We start from the raw sequence: 15,458 nt of genomic DNA on the forward strand, positions 1-15,458 counted from the left end.
CCAAAATTTAGTCCAAAACAACAAAAAAATCAAGCCCACAGAGACAAGGTGGATTGGCTTATTAAAAGTCAGAGTCAGGGTACCAAGAATTTAGGATGGCTGGGAAGGGAGAGGGACACATGCTAAAGCAGCTTTTGCAGACTTTTTCCCCAGCTGTGGGTTTGAGGAGGAGGGCGCAAACCTGAGAAATCAAAGGAAATGGGGGTGGGGAGGGAGGCTGGAGGATATGGGGAAAGGCAGGAGGGCTGTCTAAGTTAAGAGCTTCCAACACATTCTTGAAGGCCAGACTCTACGTCTATGGTGGCCAGGCTGACTCCCTCGGATGAGCTACGAAGGCCCCTGCCACCAAAAACTGTCAAGTTTGCACCGTCTGTCTCCTTTTCTACCTCCTGCTGTATGTTACAGACCAGCAGTAGCTCAGATTCATATGGCCCCAGCAGAGGGAAAACAGGTATAGGAAGCAGAGAGGCCTGAGTACAACCGTCAAAACTGAATCAGATTAGGCAAAGCAGAGGATGCGGAAAAGGGGCAGTCCCAGCCCGTTTCCACCCGAGTCAATTAACCTGGTCCTTTAAATCACCAACCCTCTTTCCAGATTCATAAAGACCAAGATGGGCTCCAGGACAGACCCCCTTCTTTCTTATACACACACGCGCACGCACACACACACACAGGTTGCACCCATGCTTTGTACAGGCCACACATACACACATTCTTCCACACACATCAAGACCATTTTAAAAAAGTCCCAAACCTACCCCTACCCCCTAAACCCTCCCTCTCCCCGAAATGACAACAGAGACGGCAGCCGAGATCGGTAGGAAACGTCTCGTTGACAGCTCAGAGCTTAAAAAAAAAATATATACACATATATAAAAAACACATCTGCCCGCTCCCCCCCGTGAGTGGGTCCAGGCAGCTCCTTCCTGCAGGGGGCAGGGGAGAGAGGTCAGGGCAATGCCTACTTGCTGGAAGGCACCTGCCCGCCTCTCCCCACGTGTTCCCTGCCTCCAGTTCCAATGCAGGGGTCCAGGCAAGCCCCCCTGGGAAGGAAGGGGCTCTCCCCAGGCTTCCACCCACTCTGCCTTGGGGTGGGCTGCAGGCGTGGAGGGCCACATTGAACTCTTTGGGACCCCCACCCCCTGGTCCATTGTCCATGCCGGAACCGGAACCGCAAGTGCAGCAGGCTCTGCAGAGGGGTGGGCGGGGCAGTCCAGTGCTGGCTCAGTCTGATGGTTGCTTGCCCTGGAGGGCCCCCCAGGGCTGATGTCTCTGGGGCTGCAGAGTCCTGGCCTGGGATCCTCCAGCCCCCCTCCCCCCCACCATATTTTGTTTAAAAAAAAAAGGAAGAAAGAAAGAAAGTGGGGGAGGCCAGGGGGGCAGGGGACAGAACATGGGGAAGAAACAAAGGTGGTCAGTTGGGGAGGGGCGTCCCTGGGCTCTCCCGAGAGGTTCTTCCTCTCCCTGGTGGCCCCGGGTTGGGGCCGAGCCTCAGTTGGAGTCCGAGTCTGAGGAGTCCCCCGAGGAGGAGGAGCTGGAGCTGCTGCCCTCGGACTCGTTGTCCTCATCCTCATCATCATCCTCATCATCCTCCTCTTCCTCCTCATCCTCCTCATTCTGGGGGGACACGGAATGCAGGCTCACCAGGTGGCCCTCCTTGCAGGGCTCCCCCCCCAACCCAAAGGCCTGCCTGCCCCACCTCATCCCCATCCTCGCTCTCATCCTCGCTGCTCGACTCAGAGGAGTCCCCGCCGTCCTCGGAGGAGTCCCCGTTCTCGTCATCTTCCTCTTCTTCATCCTCATCCTCGTCGTCGTCATCGTCGTCCTCCTCCTCCTCTGACTCCTGGGAGGAACGGGGGTACATCAGCGTTTCTGCCAAGCCCCTGCAGGCACCACGGGCCCCACTCCCCATCCTCAGGTGTGGTAGCGTGGCTCCTTACCGACTTGGACTGCAGGGTCGTCCGGCTGGACTTGGGGTTCGGGCCTCGCAGCTTGGTCATGCTCTTACGTTTCTGCAGGGGAGGATGGGGACAGGAAAAGGGGGCGGCCATGAGCTCCAGTGCCCCGAGTCCCCCACTCCGTGCCCCACTGCCCTGCTCCCAGACTCACGTTGGAGATGTACTCTTTGTATGCAGCACGGTCCTGGGGAGACAGACTCTGGGGGAGACAGAGAGGAGGTGAGGGTTGGAACACCACCCAGACTGCTGCCAACTAAGCACATTTACCAAGTGCTGGGCAGTGGGCTGATTTAACACATCAACACTTAATCCTAGCGGCAACCCCGATAAGTAGACAATTATTATTCCCCTTTTGCAGCTGAGGAAAATGGGAGGCTCAGAAACCTCCAGTGACCTGCCTACATCACACAGCTAGAATGTGAGGATACTGGGGATTTGACCCAGTTTGGCCAGCTCTTCCACTTAGGCCAGATTCCCATCCGCATGTTAACCCCTTCCGGTCTCCCTCACACCTTGGGTCTCTGCAGAGAGCCCCTAGGATCTGAGAGCAAAGCTGCAGGGTTTCTTTCTGTTATAATGCCATGTCCCTTTCTAAGCTGCCCTGCACTAAGACTGATGGTTTTTGTGTCCCTCCTGCTGCTCTACCCAAACGGAGGCTCCACAGAGTTCAGAGGAAGAGGCAGCCACAACAATCCCATAGTTTGGCCACTGATGAGGTGAGGCAGTCTGGGGCTCACCAAACTTCCAGAACCCCCACTATCTCCCTGGGTCCTTGGCCAGCCTGCCTGGGGGACTGGGGAAGATATGTGTGAGCCAAGATTTAGGAGGGGTCCCCTAATCCCAGCTGGAAGAAGGGTAAAAGGAAATCTGATTTGGATTTCTTTACTATTTGTTTGATCTTAGGCAAGTTACTCAACTGCTCTGAGCCTCAGTTTCCTTATCTTTCAAAGGCTGATAATAATTCCTACCCTGTCAGACTGCGGGCACTCAATGAAATCACAATTACTGACCAGCCAACATGATACCTCCCTCTCCCTTCCAGGGGTCCCCTACCCTCTCACCTTGACCCAGAGGTCCAGGTGCACCTTGTACTGTTTCTGCTGCTCCTCAGCCAGCTTCTTGTAATGCTCCTTCTGGCTCTGGGAGATGCGCTGCCAGCGGCTGCCAATCTCCACCATGCGCTCCTTCAGTGGCAAATGGTTCAGTTCCCCATTGGACAACAGCTCCTGGGAGAACTTCTGGTAACCGTTCCTGGTAGGTAGGGGGTGGTGCAGGGAAGATCAGGATCCCAAAGCCTCAGCACCCGCCCCCAGCCCCAGCCCCAGCGCAGGCACCAGACTCACATGGGAGGCTTCTTGGGTTCTCCCTGGAATTTCATCTTCTTGGAGGAGTTTGCAGCAGCCGGAGGTGCCCGCATCTCACTCAGCTCTCTCTGTGGGGAAACCCAGAAAATCCTCCTGCCTCCTGCCCCATTACCACCAGACCCTTAGCTGGTTCTGCTGTCATGGGCCAGGCAGGAGGAGAAACTGAGGCAGTCAGGGAGCAACTTCCTAACAACTCACATCTGTGTCATCCACTAAGGTTTCAAAGGACTTTCATAACTGTGCCTGTGTCCCCCCAACAATCCCGAGGCTAGTACCATCACCCCCATCTTACCAATGATAAGAGATTAAGGCTCCAAGAAAGGAGTTAAGAGACTTGCTCCAATTCACCCAATCTAGGCTGGGACTTGTAGCCCCAAGCCTCACCCAGGGAGGAGAGCTGCCCACCCAAAAGGGAGCTCCAGAGTTTTTAGTGGAGGGGGGTAGCTCCAGTCCCATCCCACCCCATGGCACTAACCAGCAGCTCCCACCTCATATCTCTTTTGGTCTTCAGCCGCCTTCTTAATCCACATCAGTTTCTCCTTCTTCTCCATGTTGTTCCAGGTCATCTCCATGGCCTTCAAGGCCTTCACCCGGTCATTCTGGGGGCAGACAAGGGAGTCAGCCATAGGACAGCTCACTGGAGCTGGAAGAGGCCCGCACGGGCAGGCTGCGGACAACCCCTTCCCCGCTGCCTGCCACCTTGAAGCGGGCCAGGTAGTCGCCGATGACGCTCTGCTGCCAGATCTCCTCAGCCCTCTTGGGCGACTCGGGCAGCTTGCCCCGCTGCTCCTCGCGCTCCCCGCCAGGCTTCCTCTCCGACTGGGCCTTCAGGGCCGCCTCCCGAGCCTTGTACTTGGCCTGTGGAGGAAGCCGAGGGTGTCAGCCTCCCGGCCACCCCCAGGGGGCGCACGTTCCACACCCAGCAGCTCAAGGCTCTCCCTGAGGGCCAAAGGGGTGGGGCAAGCACAGTGTGGGCTGGTGCAGATGTCTCCTGCCTGGGGCTCAGTCCCCGCCAGCAACGGTCCCCCACTCCCCAGGGAGCTGGCAGCCCTCAGCTGACAGCTTCCCGCCTTCCCCTCGGTGGACTCCAGGCTCCGCCATGGGAGCTCAAGCATACGTGTGGCCCACACAGCGCAGCCGGCCCCGCGGGGAAGGAGCTGCTGACTCTTGCGGGCAGCTCGGGCAAGCCTGACCTTCTTCTTCTCTGACAAGTCATTCCACATGCGGGCCAGCAGGCGCGTCAGCTCGCTCTCAGACAGCTCAGGCCGTTCTTCCTGCAGCTGCCGTCTTTTCTCCTCAGAAAAGATGAACATGGCCGACACGGGCCGCTTGGGCTTCTCCGAGCCACCCTGTCCATTGGCAGAGAGGGTTGGCGTCCACAGGTGCGACAGGGAGCCCTGCCCACCCCCCCACCCCCCACTGGCCTGGGCGCACCCCTGCCCACCTTGCTCCCTTCCTGGGAGGGCTTCTTGGAGGCGGGGCTGGTGACTTGCTTCTTGTTGATGTTCAACATCTTCTCCTCCCCCAGGACCCGCTGCTGCTCTTCCTCAGGCAGGCTCTGGGCAGGGGAGATGAGGGGCCTGGGGCTGCACTCTGGCTCCCAGCCTGTTCCCAAGCCCCGGCATCCCTGCCTCTGCCGCAGGTCCTTAGGGTTTTGCCCCAACCTCCCGGCTTCTCCCCTCCTCCCACCTGGAAGATCACTCACCTCTAGAAAACGGAGCAGTTCCACCTCGTAATCTTTCTTTTTCTGGGGAATTGAGGGGTTTCAGGGTCAGTCCGAGGGCAGCCTCCCAGAAGACCCTCCAATACAGAGGGGACAGGAATGCCCAGCAGGTGCTCCCGAGCCTGAAGGTGGCCTGGGTCCCCTCCACAGAAGGCAGGCATGATGAGGGCTGAGTTGGCCTTCCCTGCCCAGCAGACGCTCAACCCAGCACGAAGCCAAATTTGCAGCAGGTGCCCCAGGCACATGTGACCAATGGCTGACCGACCCTAGTTTGGAGTCAGACCTTGCGCTTCAAACCCCCAAGGCAAGGCTTGAGGGTCAACAGGGGGCGAACCCCGCTGCCACTCACCTGGTCACACTTCTTGTGGTAGGCATCCTTCTCCTTCTGGGAGAGCAGCTTCCATTGCTGGCTGCACAGCACCATGCGCTCAGTGCTGGGCACGTCCTTCATGTTGGCCATCAGTTCTGCACAGTACAGCGAGTAGCTGTTCCTGGAGGGGTGGGCGGGTAGAGGGGTGCACCCCTGTGAGCCTGGGTGGCAGTCCCGGGGCAGCAGGCCTGCACATACTCACAGCCTTGGCCCCAGGTCCTGCTGCCAGCCTGGCTCCCTGGCTGCCCACCCGCCCACTCGCCCCACGGTGGCGCTCACGGGGGTGGCTTGGTGGGTCGCCCGTCGAACTTGTCTTTGAGCTGGCGCTCGGCCTTGGTGAGGGTGGACTTGGTGATGCCCTCCTCGCTGATGTTCAGCTCGGGGTGCTTCTGGATGTAGTCACGCATGATCTCCTGCAGAACGGGGTCAGGGGGACGGAGGGCAAGGGGGTGCGGGGTTAGCCAGGGCAGGGGAAGGGGGAGAGCCGCTGGGGAGGGGAGGCAGGGAGCAAAGCTGGGGGTGGCCGTGTGTCTGCTGTGTCACACGAGACATGATGCCCTGCCCTGCCCTAGCCTGAGATCTCCTGGTGGGGAGGGGAAGGAAGGGAGCAGAGGCAAGGGGCCCAGAAGGCCCCTCCCTCAATAATGGAGGAACAGGGAGGGGTGAACGCCTCCCGCAGAGCGCGGTGGCCACCGAGTCAGAGGGCGGAGGCTCGTGAAGAGCCTGATGGGGAGGAGCGCAGCGGAAGCCTAACCTCGTACTCCTTCCGCTGCTCCAGGGCCTTATGAATCCATTTCAGCCTCTTTTTGTCCGAGAGCTGAGACCACTGCTTCCCCAGGGAGTCCTTCACCTCCTTCGTAGTGGCCTGCAAACCAAAAGCCGTCAGACACACACAGGCAGCCAGGGGCAGGGGAGGGGGGAGGGGGGGCCCAGAGGCCCCCGCCCCCTCAGGCCACAGGAGGTCACACCAGTGTCCCCCACAGGCCAGGAGGGGAAGATGGAGAGGCGGGGAACCGCCCAGGTGCAAGGGGACAGGCTCATCCACGCACGCACGCACACACTCGCACGCCAGCTGGCCCAGGCCCTGTCCATGCAGCCCACCCCTGGGGAGGGGCCTCCTCTCCTGCTCCCCTGCACCGTGCCCAGCCGACCTGGTGCGGCTCCCCCCGTGCTGCCGCCACCGTGCGCCCTCCACCCCTACCCCTCGGCCGGACACTCACGTCTGGCCGTACTTTGAGGTACACCTTCTTCTCGTGGGTGTACCACAGCTGCTGGGGGGTTTTGGGCTTCTCGGGGATGTCCGACTTCTTGGCATTCTGGATTAGGTCAGGGTGATCCTCCCTAGCCAGGGCATGGGAGCACCAATGAGTGGGGCCAGGCTGGGACACCGGCAGGGCAGACCCAGGCTAGGGGCCCGCCCACTAAGGCTCTTGGGCCTCCCAGATGGGGCCTCAAGGGACAGCACTGCCTGCCTGTCCCTGTTCCAGAGAATGACCCGTCCATCCTCCGTGCCTCATACATGGCAAGCTCGAGGCGCTGGCCAGGGCCAGCCCCGTGCCCTGGGCTCCACTGCCTTACCTGAATCGGGCCAGGTTTCGCTCGAACTCCTGTTTCTCCCTCTGGAAGTCCTGAATATATTTCATCTAGGGGAAGGAGGGGATGGGGTCATCCAGGACCCAAGGCTTTCCTCACCCTGAGCTATAAAAGCCACCCAGAGCCCTCTTCACTCACTTTGCCTCCCACCAAGCAAGGAGGGGCACAGAGATGGCCTGAGGGGCTGGGAGGTGGCATGGCAGCCTGACTTCCAGTGGGTTGGGGGCTCTCCACAGCCTGGGCTCGCTCAGAACAGGAATCCTACTTCCTACTCCCTCCTTTGAAGATGGAAGTGTCCCAGAAGGGGGACCTGACAGTACCCCCATCAAACAAGTGAGCCGGGGCAGGACAGCAAACACTGGCCTGCCCATAGGGCTGGGGGCGGGCTGAGCCCTGCTTCCAAGGCAGGAGGGGACTCCAGAATGAATTCTTGCCACGCAGATCACATCCTAATAAATCTGTCTCCAGAATTTAGATTTTTCTTCCCACCCACTGCCTCTGGATCCCTGACTGCCCTCACATTCCTTCTGGATTCTGACACCAGCCTCCTTCCTCCTCTCCTCCCTCAGCCATCTCCTCCTTCCCTCCTCGGATCCCCTTCTCTAGGCTCTGGGTTGTCTGGTTCCACCAGCCCTCCTCCCACCCCCAGCCCACTCATCCTCCGCTGCCCCTTGGCTTCCCTTCTCCTCTGTCCCCTCCATCAGCCTGCCCCTCCCTCCCCTCACCTGGCTCCTCTCTGCAGCTTCCCTTGCACCTCTACCATACCCTTCCCTTTTTCCTTCCTTTCCCTTCCTCCTCCCTCTACGTCCTGCTTCAGCTCCCACTCAATGTCCATCTCTCTGTTCTTTTTCTTTTCAGTTCCCGAGGTTGCGCCAGAAGGAGCCACAGGGCTCCCAGCATCTGAACCCAAACTCTGCCTCTGACCAAAAAGGCACCAGTTCCTGGAGGGAACCCAGAGCAGAGCTGAGCCCCCTCTCGTGCCTCTGTCCCACTTTCAGTCCTCCTCAGACGGAACAGCAGTGTTTGGAGCTAGAAGGCACCATACAGATCGGGCTCACCCTCCACCCCTCAGGTAAAGACAAGGCCCAGAGAAATTAAGTGACTTACTGAAGGTCACACACACAGTGACTCGGCAGGAGTCAGAACAGGCCCAGGTCTTGGTCCCCCAAGCCAGCGCCTTGCCACTCTACCGTGTGCTTTCTTCTGTCCCTCCCTGGTTCTCAGAACTCTTGGCCTCTGCCTCCCATCCCACGAGTGTTTGGTTGTTGTGTGTACAGTCAGCTCTCCAACAGCCCCATTAAAGGGGTCAGTTATGACTCCGGCAATTCATCCTCTTGCCTGGCTTGGGCAGTGGTCGTGGACAGCTGGCTTTACCCGGCCCAGCTGGCTCACCTACTTTTTTGGGTGCAGAACCAAAGGTGTGTGAGCCCGCCACCAAGGCATACAAACCAGGAAAAGGGCTGCTCCCGCTGCAGCGCTGGTCCTACCTGCTGAGAGCTGGCCGTGTACGACTGTTTCCTCCCCCAGCAAATGTGCCTTTTAGTCTCCCCTGCCACCCCTCACCATCTCCCTGGCCCACGCCCAGCCCAGCATCTGTACCCTTTTCTTGCTGCTCCTGTCTCTTCTTCGTGTCTGTCTCTCCCTCAATCCCATCTCTGTCATCCCCACCCCGGGCATCCCATGCCACCCTGTGCCCCACCAGCAAGGCTCCTCCAGTGTTTTGCTGCCTGTCTCTGACCATGCTCACGCCTGTGTCCACCTCTGCCTGGGAGGCTGGGGGAACCTCTGCCCAAGGTTAATGTCCTCCAACAGTCGGGGACGGTGCCCCCCAGGGGACCAGCAGGCAGGCACAAGGGACAGTATGTGTCCTCAGGAGGACACGTGTGCACAGGGACGCAGCATGCTGATGTGTCCAGTGCAGTGGGAGGCAGTGGGAAGGCAGTGGGCAGGAAGCTGGAATGCTGAGTCCAAGTCCTGCTCTGACACCATTAGTCGTGGGACCTGGGAACGTAACCCTCCTGCACCACAGTTCCTTGCCCATAAAATCAGGATAACCCCTTCTCCTAGGGTTACCTTTATGAGGACACTGCAAACCTCAAATGGCAAGGACATGGTGAGGAACTGCGGGGCAGATCTAACGGTGCAGACAGGTGTGTGGGAGAAGAGCTGTGTGAAAACAGAATGCTGTGGCCTGTCTTTGGATTAAAAGGTTTGTCCGAGCACCTTCTCATGATGGATCATGTCTGTGGTGGTGCCCATACCTGCCTGTGAGTGGGCCTGGGATGGGTGAGCAGCCCGGGCTCAGGTCTACTCTGCTGTGCTGGCTTGCCCAAGGCCCTGATGCCAAGTCCCTCTGTCTAAGGTCTATCCCACTCCCCACAACCAACCCACAACTTTTCTAGAAAAGGCTAGAAATCCCAACCCCCTCCTTCCCCACCTTAACTCCCCCTCCCCCCACCTTCTTCTTCTCAGGAAGCTCCTTGTATTTTTTGGACAAAATCTTCGTCAGGTCCAGGTTGCTCATCTCAGGGTGGAGTTTCGCATACTTGGCCCGCTTCTCCATGAAGAAGCGGAAGTAAGGGGTCAGGGGCTTCTTTGGGAAATCTGGGTGTTTCTGGAAGAAGGGACAAGGACACGGTGAAGGTCAGCCTCCATCCACTCTTTGGACCACTCCTCCCCTACCCCTCATGCTCCTCCTCCTGAAACTCACCTTGAGTTTTTTGCCTTTGTAGGGATTTTTAACATGTTCCTGAGCATCGAGGATCAATTCTGTCAATGTGCGGAACTTCCTCACCTGAAGGAAGAAGGGAGGTAGGTGGAAGGGGAAGTTCCGAAGAGGGAAACACCATCTAATATCATGACCCCCATTTTCCAGTGCCTCCTCCACTCTCCACTAGACTGAATTTATCAAAAGATGAGAGACAGAGGCAACAGCCACACCACTCAGGCAATCCCAGAAACCCAGGCAGACCCTGATCATGCCACCTGAGGATGCCCAGGCAGCTGGGTGCACACCAAAGGACAGCAACTGTGTGACCACCTGAGATCGGCGTGGCCATCCATGCCTGCACCTCAATCAACCCCCAGAAGAGCCTGAGACAGAAGCTGCAAGTGGTAGATATTCAAGGCCACATGGCCAGCAAGTGGTAGAACTGACACCCCCCCCCCCCCAGCCAGTGCTGCCAACTGTGCCAGCACCAAAACGCACAAGGTCAGACAGAGAGGAAACAGAGGAGCACATGAGCACATCACCTGGTCTCTTTCTTCCCGGTTTCCAGGCTTCTGTGTCATGTGCCCCACCAGGAAGACTGAGGTCAGGGTATGTGTGTATGTGGTATGTATTGGGAAGAGAGACAGTTACCTCGTTTGAAATCTCCACCCATTTGAGCTTGCACATGTCTCCAGAAAAATCTTTAAATGCTACTTTTTCCCAGTCCATATGTGACTCAGTGGTTTTGAACTTGGAGCTGTCGTTGGATGGAAGGTTGTTCTTCATGCATTCTAGCAAAGTCAGCATGTCTTCCTGGGACCAGCGGTCTGGTGAGGATGAGAGAGGCCATCATGCCTGGCTCAAGCCATCCCCTCCCTGCATCCATTTCCCCATCCTTGAACATTTGACCCTTCCTCTCCAGAGCATCCCAGTTCCTGGTTACCTCCCACCTGAAGGCATAGACAAGACAAGGACCAGTCCTAAGGGAAAACTGTGGTCATGCTATATTAGGGTAGAGAGGATCCCTTTTTAGAGTTGGACTAGTCCAGACAGCATCATACCCAGAAAACCAAACTCGAACCTGGATCTGGCTTCCTTCAAAACCACTGTCATTTCTAACATGCCAGGATGCCAGGAACAGCAATAGGGAATGGAGGTGGAGGTGGTGGTGGTGGGGTTGGAAGCTATAGTGATTTGGGCCCCTTGGGAAAGCAGCTAGCTTACTGGAGAGAGGAGGCAACACATGTAGTCCAAGTCCTAGAATGAAGTCCTAACGTGCAAGGACTGAAGATGTGGTGTGGGTAGTAAGGAGAACCCACACAGACGTTTCTCTGACCAGCACAACTGGAAACTAACATTAGAGATATAGGTTCTAGTATCTCTCAGCTCCTCAAGGCAGATGAAAGGACAAGGAATTTCTGGCAGGTAAGAAAACTGGGATGGAGATAGAAGAACCACACAAGGTGGTGCTGAGGCAAGGCAGGCAGCTGGGAAAAGGCTCTCAGCACGCTACTCCGGGGAGAACACCCAGGAGTTTGAGTTGACATTTTAGCTCAACTCCCCAGGAGACAAAAAGGGGGTCTGGATCAGCTATTTCCAGCCACTGAAATGCAGCTGCTGTGAAGGCTCGGGACCCTCAATGGAGAGCTGCTACTCTGGGAAGGAAGAAGCTGGGAAAACAGCTGTCCAAGGCCAGGAGTCAAAAGAGCTCTTCGTTTTCATTTGCACCTGCTCACCTGGGCCAGAGTTCCCCATAGTGGGCCACAGGGACCCATAATCCTCTCTCCACCAGATGCTCAGCTTCACCTACCCATCCCTCCTTACAGACTAGACTCTTCCTGAAGAAGTGGGGTCTAATCATGTGTGTATCTCCCATGGCTGGGGACCCCAAACCACCAAGACACCCTTCTCTCCAAAAACCCTTTTCTCTTAATAACAACAATAAAAAACTCAAACAGCCTTCCCACTGCCCCCTCTAACCCTACTCCTCCCTCATGCATCCTCCCATTTCAGGATAACCGGCAGAACACACTCCAGACCCCCTAGAAGGAAGGCTTGCTTGCACAGGCCTCCTTCTCCCTCTCTGACATAGTGGACATGTGTGTAAAAAATACAGTTCATAGGATCTAGGCCAAATAATTTAGATTTAGCCGAACCCCCACTGGGGGAAAGTGTTTGACTCTTAGAAATACTCAACACCTCCCACCTCAACTCAGAGAAAAGACTGGAGAAACACTCTAAAAGGGGAGGGGGCCCTGCAGACAGCCATGTGGGAAGAGGATTTAGGTTAAAAAAGGTTGGGGTGGGGGGATCCTACCTTGGCCTTTGGGGGCGGCCATTTCCAGGTCTGTGGGGCAATCTGCTTCTCCGTTCATCCTCCAGCCGGCCAGCCGGGCAACCCGGGGTCAAAGCCACCTCACCCTGGAGAAGAGACACCAGTCTCCACTCAGGTGGGCTGAGAGATGAGGGACTTTCTCTCCCTCTTCCCTCCCTCAAAGGGGAGGGGGCGCAAGTTCACAGTCAGAGAAACCCTGCGAAGACCATACTAGACTTAATGGGTCGGTGGGTGTGCGAGTGCATGAGGAGCCCGTCAACTCCTCCCTTTCTCCTAACCCCCTCCCCCAGCCCCTGCAGCCCGGTTCCGCGGCATGCGCCCTCCCCTGCCCACGCGAGAGACTGCTCCCGGCTCCCGCGTGCAGCAAGCGCCCGCCCTCCGCCCTCCTTCCCCCACCCGGACCAAAAAAAAAAAACAAAAAAAAAAACTCTCCTCCTCCTCTGTGCGCCCGCCCCGGGGAGGCCCCAAGCTGGAGGGCGGGGGAGGAGGAAGGGCGGGTAAAGGGCGCGCGCGACCGCGGAAGCGAGCACGCGCCCCAGTCTCCTCCTCCCTCCTCCCCCCGGCCCGTTCCCCCCGCCTCCGCAACCCGGCGGGGACCCGGACGCAGCGCAGCCGCCGCCAGCCCCGGAGCGCAGCGGCCGCACCGCCCCCGGGGACCGGATCTGGATTCCCGCCGTCCCCACCCGCCCAAGCGGGCGACCAGCTGGAGAGAAGCGGCCTAGCCTGCCTGCCCCCCGCCCCCGAGCCACCCACCCTTGCCAGAAGCGCCGCCACCGCCCAGCCACCCCGACGCGCACGAAGGAGCTCGGCGCAGAGGCCCCGACCGCGGCGGGAACCGCCGCCTCCTCCCCCGAGCCTGCGGCCCAGCCCCGCCGGCGCCCCCGCCCCGGCCTCCGGGGAGCCGAGCCAAGGAGAGGGCGGGAGGACGGCGGCCGGGAGGCGGGGGCTCAGCGCTCACCGGCCCCGCCGCCCCCTCCGGCGGCCGGAGAGAACTGCGCCTGCCGGCTCCGAGAAGCGCGGGCTCCTACGTCCGCGGCCGGGGCTCGGCTCGGGCCTCGCTTCCTGCCCTCCCTTCCCCCGGCTCTCGGAGTCCTCCCCAGTGCCCTGGTCTGCTCTCGCCCAATCCCCTGCCCGGAGGTCGCCTCGGATGCCCGCCGGCGTCCCCCGCGCCCGCAGTTCGCTCCCCGCCGCTGGGCCCCGACCCTGGTGCCCGTCTCCGGCCCGCCTCAGTTACCCAGCGCAGCGCGGCCTCCGGGCTTCCCGCTCCCGCAGCTCCTTCCCCGGCTCTGAGCGGCGGCGCCCTCCCCCGCTTGGCCGGGCACAGCCGCAGCTCCCTCCCGCGGCGGCAGCGGCTCCTCCTCCGGGCGCGGCGGCGGCGGCGCTGGGGCGGCGGCTGCTGCTGCTGTGGCGGCGGCGGCGGCAGCTTTGGCTGCTGCCTGCTGCTCCTCGCGGCGAAAAGCACAAAGCACAGCGCCCTCCGCCTGCAGGCAGCCCGCCCGCCGCCCGCCCGCCGGCCCCGGCCTCCGCTCGCACACCCCCCGCCGCCGCAGCAGCCTCCGCCGCCGGAGCGGGGAGGAGGAGGGAGAAGGGAGGAGGAGGAGCGGGAGGGGGGGCGGGAGAAGCGGGGCAGCGAGCGCGTCCTTCCCCGTAGAGCGCACACCGACCCCCGGGGAGCGAGCGCCAGCCCGCCCGCCTCGCCGGCTCCGCTCCCTCCCACAGCCTGCCCGGGCGGGCTCCGCGGGGGGCAACTGGGAGGAGGGGCGGGAGCTGGGGGGACCCGGGCGGCCGAGGCGGAGGGAAGGAAGGAGGGGAGGGGGGTGGTGGTGGTGGCGGCGGCGGCTGCTGCTGCTGTTGCCGCCGGGGAAGGGGGGGGCCGAGCCAGGGAGACACGCAGCCGCCCGGATGGCGGCGGGGCTCGGAGCCGAGGCGGGCGGGCGCGCCGAGAGCGACCTCGCCAGACCCGAGGGGGGAACTAGCAAGCTTGGCCGGCGCGGGAGGGAGGGCGCGGCCGTGAAGACGGTGCCCGGAGGGTCCCCCCGGCAGCCGGAGACGCTCGGGAGTGCCCGCAGCCCAGCTCCGGAGCTCCCCCACCACTCCTCAGCTGAGCTCCGGCCTTCCAGGTCAACCCTCACCCGCTTCCCTCTCCCGCCTCCTGGAGCGGGTGGTCCGTGCCCACCCTTATCCTCCGAGCGTGGCCGCGGGCTTGGGGCGCAGACATGCTGATCTCGGCGCCAGGCTTGGGCACTCGCCTACCTCGCGGTCCCCGCGCTGCGGAGCGGAGCGGTACACACTAAACTTTAACAAAATAAAAATCGCCCCCAAGAACGCCGTCCCGCAAAAAAAAAAAAAAAAAAAAAAATCAAATCCCTTTTGCTCCTTACACCCCGGAAACGGCGAGGGGGCGACCGGCTCTGGCGGGGAAGCCGCTCTGGGAGCCGGTTCAATCCAGCCCGGCATGGCTCCCCCAGGCCTGCCCGGGCGCATGGAGATCGGCCGCCTCTGCCACTCGCCGCAACCCCTCTTCTCCCGAAAACCAGCGGCGCCGCGGCGCACTCACCGAGCGAATGGATGAGAACGCGGGCCGGGGGCACCTAGGGAACGCGACGGGTCGAGGAGCCGAGCCGCAGCTCCGCCGCAGCCGACGCCGGAGCAGCGAGTCGCCAGACAAAGCCCGAGATGGCGAAGCGGAGCGACGGCTAATGGCGAGCCCCACGCGCCGCGCTCCGCCCGCCCCGCTCCGCCCGCCCGCCTCGGCGCAGCGCAGCGCCGCTCCGAGCGCTCGCCCGTCAGAGCCGCCTCGGCGCCGCCGCCGCCTCCCGGGCCACCCCGGCCTCGCCTGGCCCCTCCGCCTCCTCCGGGCGGCTCAGCCTCACCCCTTCCCTCCCACCGCACTGGGATGGGAGCTGCACGAAAATTAAAAAAAAAAAAGAAAAATGCTTTTTTCGTTTCTTGCTTTTTTTTTTTCCCGCAGGGCGGGCGTGTTGAGACTTTTGGGTCTTTTTTCTCCCAGCTCGCACTCACCTGCGGAGCCGCCGGGAGTGCTGGGGGTGGGGGCGCGCGGGGCTTGAGCCGGCGAGCGCGGGTTGAAAGCTAGCCAAGCTCTGCAGCGCCCGACCCGGGCGTGTACGCCGCCGCCAGTCCCCGCAGAGAAATCGTCCTCCTACCCCCGCCTCCATCGCTCTGCGTTTCTCTTCCAATCAGCCGGTCGCTTGGCGGCTCCTCCATTCTCCGGCCAAGCCGGCTGCCTAGAGCGAGCTCCACTCCTCCATCTGCTCGCCCGGCTCCTCGCTCCCCTACCGGGGCTGGTGAGGCGGCTTGAGGCCGGAGGGGGATTTGCCAGGGAACCTGCCTCCTTCGCGCCCCCATCGCTCCCTCCCCGCTGCCTCCTGCCTCCAGCTTCTCTCC

At 60.6% G+C, this 15,458-nt stretch overlaps 1 protein-coding gene and 1 long non-coding RNA gene across 6 annotated transcripts; one reads left to right on the forward strand and one right to left on the reverse strand.

Moving 5' to 3' along the window:
- Positions 1–818: 818 nt before the first annotated feature.
- Positions 819–15,094, reverse strand: UBTF (upstream binding transcription factor). 5 transcript variants are annotated; one of them, XM_037809114.1, is made up of 22 exons: positions 14,611–14,816; positions 13,288–14,321; positions 12,036–12,139; positions 10,370–10,545; positions 9,719–9,802; positions 9,467–9,622; positions 6,994–7,058; positions 6,636–6,756; positions 6,170–6,280; positions 5,695–5,828; positions 5,395–5,536; positions 5,028–5,069; positions 4,767–4,880; positions 4,516–4,671; positions 4,022–4,180; positions 3,811–3,921; positions 3,302–3,390; positions 3,020–3,209; positions 2,110–2,157; positions 1,941–2,012; positions 1,700–1,843; positions 819–1,617 (listed from the first exon to the last, which is right to left on the reverse strand). In XM_037809114.1, exons 3-22 carry the CDS (start codon positions 12,091–12,093, stop codon positions 1,492–1,494), a joined length of 2,298 nt encoding a protein of 765 aa, XP_037665042.1. In that variant the 5' UTR covers positions 12,094–12,139; positions 13,288–14,321; positions 14,611–14,816; the 3' UTR covers positions 819–1,491. The 5 variants fall into 5 exon arrangements, with proteins under 5 accessions (XP_037665042.1, XP_037665044.1, XP_037665041.1 ...); XM_037809116.1 differs by lacking the exons at positions 13,288–14,321; positions 14,611–14,816 and adding an exon at positions 15,075–15,094; XM_037809113.1 differs by lacking the exon at positions 13,288–14,321.
- LOC119513696 lies at positions 4,547–9,333 on the forward strand. Its single transcript, XR_005212688.1, has 3 exons — positions 4,547–4,704; positions 7,867–8,080; positions 9,076–9,333. It is a non-coding gene; the product is annotated as an uncharacterized LOC119513696 (long non-coding RNA).
- Positions 15,095–15,458: the final 364 nt, after the last annotated feature.

Source organism: Choloepus didactylus, chromosome 18 (assembly GCF_015220235.1).
Source record: "Choloepus didactylus isolate mChoDid1 chromosome 18, mChoDid1.pri, whole genome shotgun sequence".
Taxonomy (NCBI): Eukaryota; Metazoa; Chordata; class Mammalia; order Pilosa; family Megalonychidae; genus Choloepus; species Choloepus didactylus.

What these genes read in the sequence shown, in the direction of transcription:
- UBTF (XM_037809116.1), bottom strand. Translation starts at nt 12,093, where the DNA reads ATGAACGGAGAAGCAGATTGCCCCACAGACCTGGAAATGGCCGCCCCC. An exon ending in GAACCCAAGAAGCCTCCCAT is followed by an intron (nt 3,210 to 3,301) that starts GTGAGTCTGGTG and finishes CCTACCTACCAG; the next exon opens with GAACGGTTACCAGAAGTTCT. An exon ending in ACAAAGAGTACATCTCCAAC is followed by an intron (nt 2,013 to 2,109) that starts GTGAGTCTGGGA and finishes CCTCCCCTGCAG; the next exon opens with AAACGTAAGAGCATGACCAA.